The sequence below is a fragment of the Diceros bicornis genome, chromosome 7 (genome assembly GCF_020826845.1).
Source record: "Diceros bicornis minor isolate mBicDic1 chromosome 7, mDicBic1.mat.cur, whole genome shotgun sequence".
In the NCBI taxonomy this organism is placed as follows: Eukaryota; Metazoa; Chordata; class Mammalia; order Perissodactyla; family Rhinocerotidae; genus Diceros; species Diceros bicornis.
In genome coordinates this window covers 79,280,494-79,301,353 of record NC_080746.1, presented here as the reverse complement: position 1 = coordinate 79,301,353, position 20,860 = coordinate 79,280,494, and the positions used below count along the sequence as shown (strand labels likewise).

General features: G+C 37.1%; 1 protein-coding gene across 1 annotated transcript in view; it reads right to left on the bottom strand.

Moving 5' to 3' along the window:
* The window catches only part of ANO5 (anoctamin 5), a 101,186-nt gene that overhangs the window by 27,772 nt on the left and 52,554 nt on the right, over window positions 1-20,860 (bottom strand). The window contains exons 9-11 of the mRNA XM_058546148.1: window positions 10,703-10,837; window positions 10,232-10,337; window positions 10,069-10,129 (exon numbers count right to left, since the gene is read on the bottom strand). Coding sequence (XP_058402131.1) covers window positions 10,069-10,129; window positions 10,232-10,337; window positions 10,703-10,837 — 302 coding nt within the window. The remainder of the gene's footprint in view (window positions 1-10,068; window positions 10,130-10,231; window positions 10,338-10,702; window positions 10,838-20,860) is intronic.

Here is a 20,860-nt window from a genome sequence, read left to right as displayed (position 1 = left end):
ACTGTAGAAAACAAACACACAGTTCTTAACCAGCTATCCTCCCAGCACAGAGGCTGCTGTCAGACAGACACATCTCCCAGCCTTTCCCTAAAAGAGGCCTATTTGCATATCTTAAAAACGCTACAGCATGAGGGTCAGGGTTCTAATTCAATACATCTCAGGCTGACTGCAATCCTGTCCAGAGACTGGGGACACCAGCAGGAGCCATCTTCACACTCTCCTCTGCCCGGCTCCAGGTCGCCACTGTCTCTCTGAAAACAGCTTGTGCACACATCTGACACCACACCTTCATGGGCAGCCACCCAGGGCATACATCCATTGATCACCTGGCTTTAGTGGCCAGTGGGGCTTGGGTGTATGGGTTCAATGGGACCTTAGCAAACAAAGAAACAGTTTTTAACTGGTTATCTCCCACAGGGCTCAATACAGAGGCAGCAGACAGAAATACCCATTTCCCAGTCTTTCCCCATAAAAGGCTGATTTGCATATTTTAAAAGCTGCAGCCAGAGAGTCAGGCTTCTAATTTAACACACATCTAGAGGCCTACTGCAATCCCCTCCAGAGACTGGGAAGGCAACTGGGAGCCATCTTTGCACTCTCCTTCTGCCCCACTCCAGATCACTGGTGTCTCCCTGAAAACAGCTTGTGAACACGTCTGGTACCCCAGCTTTAGCAGCCACTGCCCAGGGGACACAGCCCTCGATCATCTGGCTGTGGTGACCAGTAAGGCTTGCAATTGTAGGTTCAACGTGACTATAACAAAGAAACAGTGCTTGACTGGCTTTCCCCCCAAGGCTCAATGCAGAGTCAGCAGACACAAATACGATCTTCCAATCTTTCCCTCAAACAGATCTACTTACATACTTTAAAAGCTGCTGCCTAAGGCTCCAGTTTCCAGTCAGCCTGCATCTAGTTGCTGACTGAGATCTTCTCCTTTGGGGACACTGACATATCTTAGCACATCTCCGCATACTGGAAGCCACTAAGAACAAAGAAGGCAGCTTGTACAATCACAGAGGGCTGAGAGACAACCAAGAGTTCAGGCTGGGCTGATCAATAAGATTCATCTCCTACACCAGATCACTCCATCAAGACTGGGAGAGGTAGCTGTTTTATCTAATGTGAGAAACCAACACAGAGAGGCAAGGTAAATGAAGAAACAGAGGAATATGTTCCCAACAAAAGAATAAGATAAATCCCAGAAAAATATCTTAATGAAACAGAGATAAATGATTTGCTTGATAAAGAGTTCAAAATAATGGTCATAAGGATGCTTACCAAAGTGAGGAGAACAATGCATGAATACAGTGAGAATCTGAACAAAGAGAGAGAAAATATATGAAAGTAATGAACAAAAATCATAGAGCTCAAGAATACAATAAGTGTACTGGAAAATTCAATAGAGGGGTTCAACAGCACACTACATCAAGTGAAGAAAGAATCAGCAACCTTGAAGACAGGGCAGTGGAATTCATCCAATCAGGGGAGCAAAAAGAAAAAAAGAATGAAAAAGAGTGACGTTAGCTTAAGGGACATATGGAACAATACCAAGCAGACCATCATTCGCATTATGGAGGTCCCAGGAGAAGAGAGAGAGAAAGGAGCAGAAAACTTATTCAAAGACATAATGGCTGAAACCTTTCTTAACATGGGGAAAGAAACAGATATGAGATCCAGGAAGCCCACCGAGTTGCAAATAAGATGAATCCAAAGAGACCAACACTGAGACATATTATAATTAAATTGTCAAAAGTTAAAGACAAAGAGAGAATCTTACAAGCAGAAAGAGACAAACAATTTGTTATGTACAAGGGAACCCTCATAAGACTATTAACAGATTTTTCAGCAGAAGCTTTGCAGGCCAGAAGGGAGTGGCATGACATAGCCCAAGTGCTGAAAAAAAAAAATTGCCCACCAGGAACACTCTGCCCAGCAAGTTGTCCTTCAGAATTGAAGGAGAGATAAAAAGTTTTCCAGACAAGCAAAAACTGAAGGAGTTCATCACCACTAGAACAGCCTTACAAGAAATGTTAAAGGAATTTCTTTAAGCTGAAATGAAAGGGTGCTCATTAGTAACATGAAAACATATGAAAGTGTAGATCTCAATGGTGAAGGTAAATACATAGTTAAATTCAGAATACTCTAGTGTTGTAATGGTGGTGGGTAAATCACTTATAAATCTAGTATGAAGATTAAAAGACAAAAAGTAGTAAAAATAACTATAACCATAATAATTGGTTAATGGATACACAAGATAAAAAAATGTAAATTGTGACATCAAAAACATAAACCATGGGGGGAAAAGAAAAAATATAGAGCTTTAGTATGCGTTTGAAGTTAATTTGTCTTAGATTACAATAGATTGTTATAAGATGTTTTATACAAGCCTCATGGTAACCACAAAGCAAAAACCTATAATAGATAAATAAAAGAGAAAAAGAAAGGAATCTAAGCATACCATTACAGCTAATCGTCATATCCTAAAGGAAGAAAGCAAGAGAGGAAGAAAGAAGCAAAGGAATTACAAAACAGTCAGAAAACAATTAACAAAATGGCAATAGTAAGTCCATACCTATCAATAATTACTTACGTAAATGAAGCAAATTCTCCAATCAAAAGTCATAGAGTGGCTGAATGGATAAAAAAACAAGACCAAACTGTATGCTGCCTATAATAGGCTCACTTCATCTTTAAGGACATACACACACACTGAAAGTGAAGGGACAGAAAAAGATATTCCATGCAAATGGAAACCACAAGAAAGTAAGGTTAGCTGTATGTATATCAGACAAAATAGACTTTAAAACAAAGACTGTAATAAGAAGCAAAGAAGGTCACTATATAATGATAAAGGGGTCAACCAAACAAGAGGATAGGACACTTGTGAAGATGTATGCAGCCAACAGATGAGCACCTAAATATATAAAGCAAATATTAACAGACCTGAAGACAGAAATAGACAGCAATATAATAATAGTAGGGGACTTGAATACCCCACTCCCAACAATGGATAGATGATCCAGACAGACTATGAATAAAGAATCATTGGATTTAAACTACACATTAGACCAGATGGACTTAACAGACACTGACAGCACATTCTATCCAACAGCAGCAAAACACACATTCTTCTCAAGTGCACTTAGAATACACTCCAGGAAAGAACCTATCTTAGGGTCACAAAACAAGTCTTAATAAATCTAAGAAGCTTTAAATCATATCAAGCATCTTTTTCGACCACAGTGGTATGAAACTAGAAATCAATTATAAGAAAAAAACCTGGAAAATTCACAAATATGTGGATATTAAACAACATGCTAGTGAACAACCAATCGGTCAAAGAAAAATCAAAAGAGAAATAAAAAATATCTTGAGACAAATGAAAATGGAAATACAACATACCAAAAACTTGTGGGATGCAGCAAAAGCAGTTCTAGGAGGGAAGTTCACAGCAATAAACTCCTACATTAAGAAACAAGAAAGAACTCAAATAAACAACTTAACTTTAGACCTCAAGAAGCTAGAAAAATAAAGACAAACTAAGCCCAAAGTTAGCAATAGAAAAAAATAACAAAGATCAGAGTGGAAATAAAGACTAAAAGACAATAGAAAAGATCAATAAAACTAAGAATTTTCTTTTTAAAGATAAGCAAAATAGACAAACCTTTAGCTAGACTGATCAAGAAAAAAAGAAAGAAGATTCAAATAAAAAAATTAGAAGTGAAAGAGGAGACATGACAACTGATACCACAGAAATACAAAGGATCATAAGAGACTACCATGAACAATTATATGCTAACAAACATAGACAACCTAGAAGAAATGAATAAATTCCTAGAAACAAACAACCTACCAAAACTGAATCATGAAGAAATAGAATATCTGAACAGACCAATTACTAGTAAGGATATTGAATCGGTAACCAAAAGCCTCTCCACAAAGAAAAGTCCAGGACCAGATGGCTTCACTGATGAATTCTACCAAACATTTAAAGAAGAATTAATGCCAATCCCTCTCAAACTCTTTCAAAAAATAGAAGAGAAGGGAAGTCTTCAAAAATCATTTTATGAGGCCAGCACTACACTGATACCAAAGCCTGACAAAGACACTACAAGAAAAGAAAACTACAGGCCCTACCTCTTTTCAATTCTATGAAGGATGAGAGAAATGAGGAAGCACCAGAAGAAAAGGCTGAAGCTAGCAGAGGTTGGTTCATGAGGTTTAAGGAAAGAAGCTGTCTCCATAACATAAAAGTGCAAGGGGAAGCAGCAACTGCTGATGTAGAAGCTACAGTACATTATCCAGATCTACCCAAGATAATTCATGAAGGCAGCTGCACTAAACAACAGATTTTCAATGTAGATGAAACAGCCTTATATTGGAAGAGGATGCCATCTAGGACTTTCATAGCTAGAGAGGAGAAGTTAACACCTGGCTTCAAAGCTTCAAAGGGCAGGCTGACTTTCTTGTGAGGGGCTAATGCAGCTGTGACTTTAAGTTGAAGCCAATGTGCATCTACCATTCTGAAAATCCTAGGGATCTTAAGAATTATGCCAAATCTACTCTGTCTGTGCTCTATAAATGGAACAACAGAGCCTGGACGACAGCATATCTGTTTACAACATGGTTTACTGAATATTTTAACCCCACCGTTGAGACCCACTGCTCAGAAAAAAAGATTTCTTTCAGAATATTACTGCTTATTGAAAATGTGCCTGGTCATCTAAAAGCTCTGATGAAGATGTACAATGAGATTAATGTTGTTTTCATGCCTACTAACACAACATCCATTCTGCGGCCCATGGATCAAGGAGTAATTTCAACTTTCAAGTCTTAGTATACAAGAAATACATTTCGTAGGCTATAGCTGCCATAGACAGTGATTCCTCTGATGAATCTGGGAAAAGTAACCTGAAAACCTTTGAAAAGGATTCAACATTCTAGATGTCATTAAGAATATTCGTGATTCATGGAAAGAGGTCAAAATATCAACATTAGCAGAAATTTGGAAGAAGTTGATTCGAATTCTCATGGATAACTTTGAGAGGTTCAAGACTTCAGTGGAGGAAGTAACTGCAGATGTGATGGAAATAGCAAGAGAATTAGAATTCCAAGTGGAGCCTGAAGACGTGACTGAATTGCTGCAATGTTGTGATAAAATTTTAACGCATGAGGGGTTCTTTCTTATGGATGAGCAAAGAAAGTGGTTTCTTGAGATGGAAGCTACTCCTGGTGAATATGCTGTGAAGACTGTTGAAATGACAACAAAGGATTTAGAATATTACAGAAACAGTTAATAAAGCAGTGACAAGGTTTGAGAGGATTGACTCCAATTGTGAAAGAAGTTCTACTGTGAGTAAAATGCTGTCAAACAGTATCATATGCTACAGAGAAACTGTTCATGAAAGGAAGAGTCAATCGATGTGGCAACTTCATTGTTGTTTTATTTTAAGAAATTGCCACAGCCGCCCCAAGCTTCAGCAAACACCACTCTGATCAGTCAGCAGCCCTCGACATCGAGGCAGTATCCTCCAGCAACAAGGTTATGACTCGCTGAAGGTTCAGATGATGGTTAGCAATACTTTTTTTAGCAATAAAGTATTTTTTAATTAAGGTATGCACATTGTTTTTTTAGATATAATATTATTGCATACTTAATAGACTATAGTATAGCATAAACATAACTTTTACATGCACTAGGAAACCAAAAAATTTGTGACTCACTTTATTGCAATATTCACTTTACTGTGGTGGCCTGGAACCAAACTCACAATATCTCTGAGGTGAGCCTGCATTGCAAAGCCATAATAATCAAAACAGTATGGTACTGTCACAGAAACAGCCACATGGACCCATGGAATATAATCAAGAGCCAGAATTAAACCCATACATATACGGTCAACTAATATTTGTCAAGGGAGCCAAGAATACTCAATGGGGAAAGGATACTTTCTTCAGTAAATGGTTTTGGGAAAACTGGATATTCATTTGAAAAAGAACAAAACTGGACCCCTATCTTACAACATATACAAAAATTAACTCAAAATGGATTAAAGACTTGAGCATAAGACGTGAAACCATCAACTTCCTAGAAGAAAACACAGTGAGTAAGCTCTTTGACATCCATCTTGGCAATGATTTGCTAGATTTGTCATAAAAGCTAAGGCAACAAAAATAAAAATAAACAAGTGGGGCTACAGAAAACTAAAAATCTTCTGCACAGCAAAGAAAACCATAAACAAAATGAAAAGGCAACCTACAGAATAGAGGAAAATATTTGTAAATCATATATTTCATAAGGGATTAATATCCAAAATATATAAAGAACTAATACAACTCAACAGCAAAAAATCAATAAGATTAAAAAATGGGGGGCCGGCCTCGTAGCTTAGCGGTTAAGTGCGCGTGCTCCGCTACTGGCGGCCTGGGTTCGATCTAGGGTGCGCACCAACGCACCGCTTCTCCGGCCATACTGAGGCCGCGTCCCACATACAGCAACTAGAAGGATGTGCAACTATGACATACAACTGTCTACTGGGGCTTTGGGGAAAAAAAAAGGAGGAGGATTGGCAATAGATGTTAGCTCAGAGCCAGTCTTCCTCAGCAAAAAGAAGAGGATTGGCATGGATGTTAGCTCAGGGCTGATCTTCCTCACAAAAAAAAAAAAAAAAGCAGGAGAACCCCTGCCTCAAAAAAAAAAAAAAAAAGATTAAAAAATGGGTACAGGATCTGATTAGACATTTTTCTGACAAAGACATACAAATAGCCAACAGGTACACAAAAAAGGTGCTCAATATCACTAATCATCGGGGAAAAGAAAATCAAAACCACGAGATATCAACTCACACCTGCTAGAATGGCTGTCATCAAGAGGACAAGCGTTGGCGAGGATGTGGAGAGAAGGGAACCCTTGTGCACTGTTAGTGGGAGTGTGAATTGGTACAGCCATTATGGAAAACAATATGGAGGTGATTCAAAAAATTAGAAATGGAACTACCATACGGCAGCAATTCCACTTCTAGGTATATATGCGTCGAAAACAAAATCACTATCTTGAAGTGATATCTGCACTCCTATGTTCATTGAAGTGTTATTTACAATAGCCAAGCCATGGAAACAACCTAAGTGTCCATCAATGGATGAATGCATAAGGAAAATGTGCTATATATACACAGTGGAATATTATCCAGCAAAAAAAAAAAAGACGGAAATCCCGCCATTTGCGACAATATGGATGGACCTTGAGGGTATTATGTTAAGTGAGATTAATCACACAGAGAAAGATAAATATTGTATGATCTCATTTATATGTGGAATCTAAAAAAAAATAAACTCATTGAAACAGAGTACAGATTGGTGCTTGCCAGAGGCAAGGAGTGGTGGGTGGTGGAAATAGGTAAAAATGGTCAAAAGTTATAAACTTCCAGTTACATAATAAGTTCTGGGGATGTAATGTACAGCATGGTGACTACAGTTAAAAATACTGTGTTGTATATTTGCAAGTTCCCAAAAGAGTGGATCTAAAATGTTCTCATCACAAGAAAAGAAGTTTGTAACTATGTGAGGTGATGGATGTCAACTAAACTTATTGTGGTGATCATTTTGCAATATATACACATATCAAATCATTATGCTGTACCCTTTAAACTAATTCAATGTTATATATCAATTATATCTCAATAAAACTGGAGGGATAAAGGTGGAAGTGATCTAAATGTCCAACAATATAGGGCCGGCCCGGTGGCGCAAGCGGTTGGGTGCGTGCGCTCCGCTGCGGCGGCCCGGGGTTCGCTGGTTCGGATCCTGGGTGTGCACCGATGCACTGCTAGGCAAGCCATGCTGTGGCGACGTCCCATGTAGAGTGGAGGAAGATGGGCATGGATGTTAGCCCACGGCCAGTCTTCCTCAGCAAGAAGAGGAGGATTGGCAAATGTTAGCTCAGGGCCGATCTTCCTCACAAAGAAAATAAAATAAAATAAAAAATAAATATCCCACAATAGAGAACTGGTTAGATACAGTGTGATAAATTCATAAAAGGCAATTTTATTCAGTCATAAATACACACATGCGCACGCACGTGCACACGCACACACACCCATCCATAAATTCATTGCTATGGAAGGAGTCTCATCACTCACTGTTTGTTGAATAACAAAGTAGGCTTAAAACTATGTATATTATTATATCATTTATGTAAAATTATATGAACACACGTGCCCATAAACATAGAGTAAAAGATTCTGAAAAATCATGGCCAAAATAATGATTCTATTTCTGGTAATTTTAACATTATCTTCTTCCTGCTTCTATATACTGCTTCAATTCCCTATGATGGGTATGTATTTTCATTATAAATAAACCAAAAAGAAAAAAATATCTCCTACCCTCCAGTACAAAGCATAGTACGTGTTATTTTCAGGTCTCAACCCCTTGGATTAATGTTGTTTCTTAACCTGGAATATTTTTTCTTCTCGTCTAGTCTGCCAACTCATCCTTTGATTCAGTTTAATTGTTTACTAGTTGTTACTAGAACAGACAGCCTTGAAGTTCTGTTTTCATAGTATTTGGCCAAGATCCTCAAAAACTAAAGCTAAATCCATTCGCCGCTAGAGTAAACTTTTCTGAAAGAACTAACTTATGGCAGCACTCTTCAAAATACTTAGAGTGATGCTGGCTGTTCCACATATGGCCGCTCCTCCATTCGTGATGAAATGTAAGCTAGTGTTGGTGCACAACCTCTCCCAACGAAAACAGCTGAAAACCACTACATTTGTTGGAATGTGTGTGCCTATCATTCACTTCTGACTCCAAGTAATGGTAGAGGCAGGATTTGGCAGCTACATGACGAAGAGATGTCCCCATACCAACTTACCAAACTCAGGGTTGCTGCAGAATTGTTAGTAACATTTCTCTGCCCTCTGTTCCCTCTTTGAATCTGGGCTGCTCTCTTCAGACCACAGCAGCCAAGCAGAAGTGACCGAGACCCATAAATCCCTCTGCTTCACACACGCACTCACAAATTTTGGTGTCTTTTTGCCTGGATCAAGCTACCCTTGCTCCCTTGCCCAGTTTTTTTTTTTTTGTGAGGAGATCAGCCCTGAGCTAACATCCGCCAATCCTCCTCTTTTTTTTTGCTGAGGAAGACGGCCCTGGGCTAACATCTGTGCCTATCTTCCTCCACTTTATATGGGAAGCCGCCACAGCATGGCTTACCAAGCAGTGCGTCTGTGCGCGCCCGGGATCCGAACCAGCGAACCCCGGGCTGCCGCAGCGGAGCGCGCGCACCTAACCGCTTGCGCCACCGGGCCGGCCCCCCTTGCCCAGTTTTTAAATGCACATATTTGTGTTTGTTAAAGATTTTTTTTAATTGGAAAGAAAAAAAGTCTGTTTCTTCCCAGACTCTCCCGAATTTTGGGACACATTTTAGAAGTCCTCAGGCTCCTCTTGCTGAGTTGCTCTTACAGAAAATATTTCCCTCACAACATGATGGTAAGAAGAACTTCACAACACTCCTACTTCCCACATGAAATGAAAAAGACGAACCACCAGGCCAGTTCCAAAATTAAGGGGAATTCCACTTTATGTGGAAGATTTTTAACAAATGTTCCAGAAGCTGAAACTAGAATTAGATGCTGGGAATTCAGACTCAAACACTGATTTTAAGCCCTCAGCAATTTTTCATTCTTCTGCCAGTTTGTATCCATGACTCAAAATCTTGCAGCCACCAAATATTTATGTTTATTCTCTCCTGAATTAAGTACTTACTGAGTTTTTACCAAAGTGCTGGGAGATAGTGTGAGCTGAATACATATGAAGTTTCTAAAATCATATTGTCTCCCAAAGAAATGAGGAGATGATTAATAGAGACCATTTTTGGACCAAGGACTGAAGACCACTGAGTGGACTCCATCAGTGTATTGATGCTAGCAAAGACACAAATCTTTGGTATAAAGATCCAAAATCAAAATCACCTTTGGTATAAAGGTATGCCATCTGTATATGTTATACGGATGGGCCATATAACACATAACCCAGAGAAAGCTGTTTTTTGTGTGACTATTTACTCACCCCAAATTCCCATGAATATTGCGAAGAACACTGTTGACTCATTATCAAATAAATGGGAGACCTATAAAAACAATAATAACATCACAAAGACTACTTAGTATCAGATGCACTGCAAAAGGAGGGAAATTCCAAGTCTTTTCAACATGCCACAATGCATCCATACCTTTGAAGCCAAACACGTAGTATTTAGTCTCCAATAATCACACACGAGATCACAGAGTGGGCACATGATGATCTGACCTCCAATCTGAGGGTCACAGATTTCAGTGCTGCAGAGGGAACAGCAACGTTGTTTTAAAAGTCATATGTGTTTCCATGCAAGTCCAAAGCTGTTCTTAGCAGAACAACTGTTTACACAGCCCCTCACAAATGGCAGAAGGGGCAATGAAGCAGCAATTTCTGTAGCAAGTCAAGTCAGGCTTTGAAGCACAGAATCTTTAGAGCTGATCATTAAAAACAGATTTTCCATAAAGCACCAAATGAGGGGTAGCTGCTATGTTTGGGTCTTTTTCAGAAATACGAATTATGTGCTGCCATAAGGAAACAGTCTGAAACAAATGCCGGGGAAATAACAACGGGTCAGTTAGCATAAGATCACGACATTCTCTCTATGCCGGCAACTCAGCTCACTTACCTGCTTGATGTATTGTTCATTGATAACAAGCCGTAAATAAAACAAGCTAAGCCGACTACAGCTGCAAAGGTCAGCATCTCTGTGTAATATCCGAGAAAGACAAAATAGATGCCAATTTTTTCCCCAAAATAATTCCTATGAAAGAGGGCAAAAATAGAATCAGAGATTGGAAGAATGATAGTGCAGGGACCCTTGGTTTTGTATTCAGACAGGCCTGTGTTCTCATTTTGGATTCACTGCTCTCTAGCCCTGTAATTCTGGTCAAGTTACTATACTCTCTGAACTCTAGCTTCTCCTTCATAAAATGCAGGAGATGCTTATCTACAGAATTGGTGTAAGGACTAAAAGAGATAACACATGTAAGGAGGAAGTCAACTGAGCAGAAGTTTTAATTTTGAAACAATATGGTAATCTGAAAGCTTTAAAATTTTAAAGACTTTAAATGTTTTGCAATAAACTGCAGAACATTCTGCAATGTAACTTCTATCAATTAACTTAAATCAAAATCACATTCACAATCTGCACCGACCTTTGCTTTATCTCTCTCTAAAATTGAAGATGGTACTCTGACCACGTTATGTGAAAGCGGTTGTGTGTGTTAACTGCCATCTTCCTTCAAGTCTGGATTTCTGATGGATGCTTATAGAATTGTGAGACGGGTAACAAACCAAGGAATTAAAAATGACTGCTTAACAAGTGTTCCATAAAATATACAGTTCAGTTCTTGCTTTACAAAGAGTTGAAAAGTGACAGCATTACTTGGAATAAATGTTCAAGTATTACAACCAAGTTTTTTTGTTGTTTTTTTTTAAACCAAGTCCCCCTTAAGGAATCCCTTAAGAAATCAGAGAATGTAGTTCTCTCTGCCTCAGAAAACTAGGGATTTTTAAAAAAACAGGTTCATCCTCCTCCTTATTAACATAGAGCTTAGCTCACCAAATCCGCGAAGGCTTTCTACAGTCTCCTAGGCGAACAGATGTGATCCCTCTTGGGTTCACACAGCACACTATATATAAATCTATTAGCACTTAATATTAAATTGTAATTTCCATAGATGATCAAAAAGCAGGCAACTCTGAACAGAAAGGGTATAAACTTAATTTCCCAATGAGAAGATTTTTAAATATTTTTCTCATATTCAATATCAATTTTATTGTACCTCTCCTTCTTCAGTTTTCAAATTTTCTGATCTTTTCTACTTAAATAGGCGTCTTTCTGCTTATACCACCTTTCATTCTTTCCAGTGATAATAAACATTTTTGCATTGTTGTTTTCCTTTGTTCTGCTCTTCAAATCACTATAAACTTGAAATTGAATTATAATTCCATCACATTCCCTTGTTAATTTGCCATTCACAACTTCCTAAGGTTCACTCACACTTAGATGAGTGGACTTGCTTTTTTCCTTTTTTTTTTGCTGAAAACTATAGCAATTACTGTAAATAAAGCAAATACTGCAATAGTGAATAACATAAAATCTAAAAAAAAGGATAAAAATATTTGATTTGTGGAATTTACTATTCACCATGTCTATTTCGATTTGAAGTTTTAAAAGTTACAGAATCAATACATTTTTGAAGGTAAAACATCAATATTACTATCATAGATTTAACCTAAAAATTCTTCAGAAATTTACAAAGAACTGGATATTTCAATAACCTTACTTTTAAAGAACCACGTTTTCTCCCTTTCAAATTTCAAGAATCTTATTTCTTGAGAATTAAAAAAAAAAAGTCCTCAAGAACTGCAGACCTTTAATTAGTATTAAAAAGATTCTCAAAAAGAGAAATCCTCAGATGAGCATTTATTATATATGGAATTGTAGAAATTATTTTACTAAACTTTGGGCTTGGGGATCTTAACAATAACCGATTAACAACTAAACCATCTCTTAAGAGTGCAAAAAGATAGAGACTGTCTTAGATTTCTATTATGGTAAAAATGTATACATTATTAAAAGAACATTTAAGGTGTTAAATTATCTTATTATTCATTACAAAGAAAATGAGAGAAATCTAATAATATGAGACACTCTAAAAAGACTGAAACAGGGCCGGCCCGGTGGCATAGCGGTTAAGCATGCATGCTCCGCTTCAGCGGCCCTGGCTTTGTGGGTTCAGATCCTGGGCGCGCACCGACGCACCGCTTGTCAAGCCATGCTGTGGCGGTGTCACACATAAAATAGAGGAAGATGGGCACAGATGTTAGCCCAGGAACAATCTTCTTCAGCAAAAGGAGGAGGATTGGCATCGGATGTTAGCTCAGGGCTAATCTTCCTTACACACAAAAAAAGACTGAAATATAAGTAGAATCCTTTCTTTTAAGTATTAATTTTTTAGAAAAATGTGCCTTGTATTTACACCTATGGTATTTCTTAACCTCTCCATTTCACTTACTAGACTTTGAACTCATCTGTGGCCCCATACCATCTAACACAGCATCTGATGGTAGAAGACATTCACTGATATTGGTTGTGAGATCTTGTGAGAAGGCACTGGTCTAATTTTGTATTCCCAGGACTTAGAACCTAGTCTGAGACCTAGCAAATAATCAAAGGAATGATGATACAACTGAGCTGAATACAGGCTTGAGGAATGAATGAACAAATGCAAACATTTGGTCTAAAGAGATTCATTTTTATAGTGAATTCATGGACATCTGAGAAACTTAGCTATTACACTGTCTTGGCATTTTAATAGCACCATTATATTCACTGTAAATATATTTATTGTAAGCTATTTGCTATATAGCAGTATATCAATTTTATTTCTAAGTATTAAGCCACCCCAAATAGGTGTTATCAAAAGAAAAATTATATGGAGCTCTTAAATTGGAAAGAAAAAATAGGATTAGAGGGCATATAAAATTCAAGACTGATAAACCAATGATGGCAACCTTGGCATTCCCATTTTTCTTGAAAAATATAATCTATTATGATAAAATGATCAGTGCCCAAAAGGCAGTAAAACTGTTTACAAAGATTTGGATATGGAATTTAAGTTTGGTGTAGAGATAACATAAAATATGTGAAATCTAGGAATTCAAATTCCTATATTCTAAATCTCTTTCTAGGCACCCCAAGTCATCCTGTCTTTCCCTTTGGTTTTTAATCCTCCATATCCAATCACCCACTAGGTCCAATAAATTCCGTCATAAAAACCTTTTTCTAATCCACAGTGTCCTCTCTTTCCTGTCACCAGTGACTTGGATATGACCTTCACTATCTATTACTGGAAAATTTTAATAGCCTCCTCACTTCCCTAATTTCAGTCTTGCATCCTTCTAAACTACCTTCCCTGTTTCCAACAGGGTGATGTTTCTAGAGAAAAAATTGAACGATGTCCTTTTCCTCCTTCACAGGTTTCCTCCTTTCATCTTAGCGGTGTTCTTCACGATTTTGTTTCTGATAAACATTCATCAATCTCACCTGCTACTACCCCTACACGAAGAACTCAACGCACACGCTCTTCCTCAGCTCAGTGCTCGGGACATGTTCTCTCTGCCAGGGTAGTCTTACCTCCCTTGTTCACCTAGCAACCTGCCACTTGTCTCTCAAGACACAGCTCGAGAAGAAGAGCTGAGAACCTCTCCCTCAAGTTGTCATAAAGGCAGGTGCTTTCTCCTCTGTGCTCTGTTCTTTCATGAGTATCACTCTGCTCTAATTATTATGCATTTATGTGTCTTCCTGCAAATATATGCATGCTAGGAAACCACGTTGTGATTATCTTTGTAGTCCTAGCCTCCTGCCTGATATCTAGTGATGCTTAATAAATGCTCATTAAAGGAACGTGTGCATTGTAATTATGCATCTGTGGACAATTTCCTTCTCTTTCTAAGGGTATTTTTATTTTTATCAAGTTTTCCCACAAAACCTTCCCAAAAACCATAAAATCAACAAGGAGAGGAAATAAAACCACACCTGATACAGGCCTTCAGCATCATGACAGAGAACACCATGATCTTCAAATGACCTGTAAGTAAAGAAATAAAGCCAATTCCAACAAAGCACCTGCCACCTGCTGCCACAAACCTGAGGTACAGAGAGCACTGAAGAAGACGCTTATGAAATGATAGGGAAAAAAGGTAAAGTGGGGTAGAGACATTAGACAAACACAGATAAAATAACCCCTGGAAAAACAGTCTCACTAAATGCCATAATACTGACCACATGTTGGGACCTGGTCATTCATAGCATTAGCTAAAAGGAGGAGATCTGAAAATGAGCAAGACTGGAAGTGGCAGCCTCAGAAAAGCAACGTTTCTGGGGAAAAATCAGATATAAAGGTGGTACTCCTTAAAGGTGTGGCAGTAAAGAGAAAGAAGGAAACAAGAGGGATAGGTAGGATCTTGTAGAAATGAAGAAATAGCACATGACAACCACACACCGTCAGCCATAAAAGAAACGGCATGGAATAAGAAAGATCGAACCAAAGAGGGAACTCTAATGCCAAAAACTCTGTGAACTAACACAAATAGAAAAAAGCAGACCATGTCTACACAAAAGTATATTTAAAAAACTAAAAATGTGAAATAAATGATTTCAGCTAATGAAAATTCTCCCAAAAGACCATGAGAAATACTGTAATAAAGCACTACAAACTGAATTAAATGTTCTCACATAAATAATTACAAATAGAAGAAAATACCAGAATGATAAACATAAGAAGAAGAGTGGAGAAAAACAGTAATAAACAAAAAAAAAGAAGTGAACTCCCAGAAAGACAGGAAAAAGAAAAATCATATAAAATCATATCGGAACTGATGCTGAAATTATGAGGTGTTCAAGAGAGAAGAATGAAAGAATTAAGTGAAAATCTAATAAAAGACAATAAGAAAAATAGGAAACCTATCAAAAGAATGAAAATGACACAAAGAAGTAAAAAGGGTCTCAGAGAAATTGTTTGATATGAAAACAGGCAAAAAAGACCAAAAATGCATATAATTGGAGTCCAAAGAAAACAATCAAAACACTGGAAAAGAAATAATATTTTAAAATTATAACCCAAGAGTTCTTTTTCCAGAAAAAAACAAAAATAGAAGCTACATATTGAAAGGATCCAGGAGGATCCAGGCAAAACTGACTTAGAACAATCAATTCCAAGACATAATATGTTAAAACAACCAGACTTTAAAACAAACAAACTCTCAAAGCCCCCTGGCAAAATGATAAGGTAATGTACAAGGGCAAAAGGATTTCCTACACGAGGCATTTCCACTAAGATTGGGAACAAGACAAGGACACTCACTATCTCCAATGTTAACATTGTTCTGAAATTATTAGCCAATGCAAATACACAAAAGAAAATAATTAGAGATATAGGAATTGGTAAAGAAAAAATAAAATATTTCTACTTAAAGATGACATGATAATATACGTGGATAGCCTCAAAGAATCAATGATAAAACTAATTCAAATAAAGAATTCATCAAGGCATCAGAATATAAAATTAACACACGAAAATCAATAGCATTCAATATATAAATAATAACCAGCTAGAAGATATAATGTAAGAGAATACATAATTTATAATAGCAAAAAAACCATAAAATATTTAGGATTAAATTTAAGAAAGTTTCATAACCTACACAAAGAAAAGTCTACAACAATCTTGAAAAACCCAAAAGTAGGCTTGAAAAAAACATACCTTTTCCTTGACATACATTTTCCTTGATTAGAATGTCTCAATATCATCAAAATATCAGGCCTACCTAAGTTAATTTATAAACTTAATGTAATCCCCATAAAAATACCAATAATCTTTGTTAATAAAGAGCTAAGGAAGTTGATCTTGAAGTTTATATGGAAGAAGAAACATACAGAATATAAAAGGAAACACTGTAAGAGCTATGATGAGGTATTAGTCCAACTAGATATTAAAACGTACTATAGCACAGCTGCTATAATTAAAACAGCCTGGTACTGGTACACGAATAGTTAGCAAGATAAACAGATTAGAACAGAACAGCCAGAAATAAACTCAACTGCATAGAGAAATCTAGTATCTGATAAAGGTGGCACCTCAAATCACTGGGGCAATGATGAACTTTCTTATAAATGGCGTTGGGACAGAGTAGATAAAATTAGATCTATTCCTCACATAACATGCAAGGATAAGTTCCAAATGGAGCAGGAATGGAAACATAAAAAAAAAAAAAAAACTATGCAAATAGAAGAAAATGTGGGTGAATTCCTCTACAACTTGTGCATATAAAAAAGCATTCTGTCACTAAAAATCCAAATGCAATTAAAAAAATTGATAAATTTGACTTCATGTAAAAAAAAAAACTTCTACATAGCAAAAACCAACCAACCAACCAAACAAACAAACAAAAAACTCCATAAGCAAAGTTGAAATACAAATGACAAACTTGGAGAAAATACCAGGAATATATATCACAGATAAAGTGTTATAAATCCTCAGTATATAAAGAATTTATAAACATTGAGAAAGAAGATAAAAATCCTATAGAACAAAATATGAATAGATAATTCATTAAAAAAGATACAAAAATGTCCCTTAACACAAAAAGTTCAACTTCATTCATAATAAGAGAAATGCAAATTAAAATACACAAAAATACCATATCTCATCCATCAGCTTAGCAACAATTAGAAAACTTGACAGTGCACTCTGTACTTTCATACATTGCTGGTGAGAATTCCGAATGGTCCAATCCCAGTGAATGACTACATATGCATTTACCGGGTGACCCAACAATCTTACATACAGAGATTCACCTTGAAGATACACTCCCAACAATACAAAAATACATATGTATGTGGTTATTCACTGAAGCATCTTTTTATAATTACGAAACACTAGAAACTACCTAAATGTCCAAATACACATACTGATGTACCATGAAGCCATAAAATGGATGAGAAATGCCTCTATGAATTCATATGGATTGATCTTCATGATTTATTAAGTGAAAACAGCCAAGTGCAGAAGAGTCTATATGAGAATGCCACTTTTTTTTTTAACAGTGAAGGAGAAATTTTAGCTAATACATATATCTGCTTCTTTTTATAAAAATAAACACAGGAAAGATTAACCAGAAAACCATGAAATTGGTTGGCTCTAATGAATAACAGGAGAAGAAGGCAGCTGGTGCTGATATCGCACAGGAGGTTTGAGGGGGCCAGTTCTTCTGGAAAATTGCAAACTGCATTCAGCTGCAGCAACAGGCAAGCACGGCCACAGCCAGTAAAAGAAGCATTGATGGGGGAAATGCTCACAGGAAGCAACAGGAAACCCATTAAAAACAATGAAAACAAACCCCTTCCTCCTCCTCCAATCTTTCCTCAGTGCCTCTTTCTGGCAGAGCCTAACAGTGAGCCAACAGACAAAACGTGTACATACATGTTTTGTATGTACCATACAAACTCGGGTTTTCAGAGTTCCAGCCTCAATTTCACAAAGCAAATTATAAAAAAGTGGGCTGGAGCTTAATAACTGGCACATGGCACAAATGAGATCCCACGAAGTATGAGGCCAGTATTTCACTATTCAATTGCCACTTCCTAGCTGCACAACTTAGCCCCCATCTCTTGCCTCATTTCCTTCCCAGTCTCCTGGGGAATCCCCAGATGCGTCTCACCTATACTAGGAATATCTTTGGGGGACAGCTTTCAATACTGTCTCCAGGCCACTGTTTAAGGATCTCAGCTCTTCCAAGCGAGCGGTGCTCAATTCTCCAAGGAGAAGTTCTTCCTTCCCCCTCTGAGTTTCTTCACCAAACCCCATCCCATCCCCCATCCCAGAAGGTAAATCCTCTTGGAGGAGTGGGTTTTTTTTAATCAAACTGATTAGGGTATAATTCACATACAATAAAATATACCTGGCTTAAGCATACTGTTCAATAAGTTCAAATGCACACACTCTTGTAACCACCACCACAATCAACACACAGAGCATCTCCATCATCTCCAAGGCTCCCTTGTACCCCTTGTAGTTAATCTCTTCCCTAACATCCAGATCTGGGAAACCACTACTTTGGTTTGCGTCCCTATAGTTATGCCTTTTCCAGAAAAATGTTTTATAAATGCAAACATAAGAGTATGTAGCCTTTTGTGGCCCGCTTCTTTTCTTTACCATAATGCTTTTCAGATTCATTCCTCATGTTGCATGTATTGGTAATTTACTTCTTTTTATTTCTGAGAAAAAAATATACTGTAGGAATACATAATAATTTGTTTATCCATTCACCAGTTGATGGACGTTCGGGTGGCTCCCAGTTTTTTATTGTTATAAGTTAAGTAGTTATGAGTATTCAAGTAATGGTGCTTCTGTGGATACATGCTTCATTTTTCCTGAGCGAAAACTTAGAAGTGGAATTACTGGGTCACATAGAAAGTACATATTTAATTTCATAAGAAACTGTCAAATTGTTTTGCAAAGTTGTGATACCGGCTCAAGACAAGGTTGACGTAAGGGAAGCCATATTGTAGAAAAGAAAAACCCTATTGTACCTTTGAATGACCTCTGACAAACTAACCCAGCTGGATCTGCACCCTCCAGGAGATCTAACTGCTCTGTAGATTTTACGACCCCTGCTTGTGCACGTACCTCCCAGCTGCGATAAGATGATAACTTTGCTTTTTGAGTTCCTTAGGAATGTGATGATCCCCAGAGAATCTATGCTGATAGCCATCATCAGTGAAAACTGAAAGACCTGGTGTGGCACTCCCGGTCTGTAACACCAGAACGTCAACATTCCTAATCCCCTCCCCAATAACCCAATGGCCTATATAACTGCTGTAAGATTTTGTGCCCCCTTAAGATGGTTCTTTTGGACATGAGTCGGCCATCTTCCTTCTTGCTAGCAAGCTGTAATAAAAAAGTCCTTTTTCTCCTACCACCTTGCCTCTTGACTATTGGCATGTCTTGCAGCGAGCAGAAGGCCCCACATTGGGTGGTAATAGTTGCTATACCATGTTGCATTCCCACCAGCAATGTTTGAGATTTCAAGTTGCCCTGCCTTCCTGTCAGCATTTATGGTTGTCCATCTTTTAGATTTTAGCTATTCTAGTGGGTGTGTAGTGGTATCTCAATGACATTTTAATTTTTGTTCCTCTAGTGGATAAAGATGTTGTGTGTATTTTGATGTACTAATTGGCCATCCATAAATAGATTTCTTTATTGAAGAATCTGTTATAATCTTTATGTCCATTTTTAATTATTTTGTATTACTATTGAGTTGTAAGAGGTCCTTAAATATTCTGGTTAAGAGTCCTTTATTGATAACGGGTTGCAAGTATTTTCTCCACTCTATGGTTTGCCTTTTTATCTTTGTAACAGCATCTTTTAAAGTACAGACATTATTAATTGTAATGAAGTCAAATTTATCCATTTTTTAAATTGTGCTTTTTGTGTCTTATCTGAAAAGTCCATGTCTAACCCCAGGTCACACAGATTTTTCTCCTATATATTCTTCTAGAAGTTTTGTAGTTTTAGTCCTTATACTTAGTTCTCTGATCTATTTCAAGTTGGTTTAAATTTTTGTACAAGAAAGGGTCAAGATTCATGTTTTTCATATGGATATCCATTTGTTCTAGCATCATTTGTTGAAAGGAATATCCTTTCCCCAATGAGTGACCAGATACCTTTGTTGAAAATCAATTGACCATATATGTCAATATGGATCTATTTCTGGTCTCTCCTTTTATCGAAGTTTTAATTTGGAAATAATTTCAAATATATGGAAAAGTTGCAAGAATAATTCAAATAACATCCATATACCTTTTAATTTATTGTAAAATTTTATTTATTGTAAAAATATTGCTCCATTTGCACTCTCTCTCCATATATATATTTCCTTTTACAACTATACATATATGTATATATATAAAACTATCTTTTTCTGAACCATTTGAAAGTAAGTTGGTTGAATATATTATGGTCCTTTGCCCCTAAATACTTCATTGTCTATTCCGAAGAATAAGGATATTATCTTACATAACCACTGAAAAGAAACCCCAGGGATAATAGCTGTTTTCTGCAATTGCTACATAGTGTTTTCTTTTTTGCCTTTTCAGTTACCTAGTTTAAAACTTTACACCCAGTTATCAACTCTTTACACTAAACTTTGTTAAATACTTAAATTTATTTAAAAAATTATCTCACACTGAAATGGAAAAACAGTATAACTTGCTATA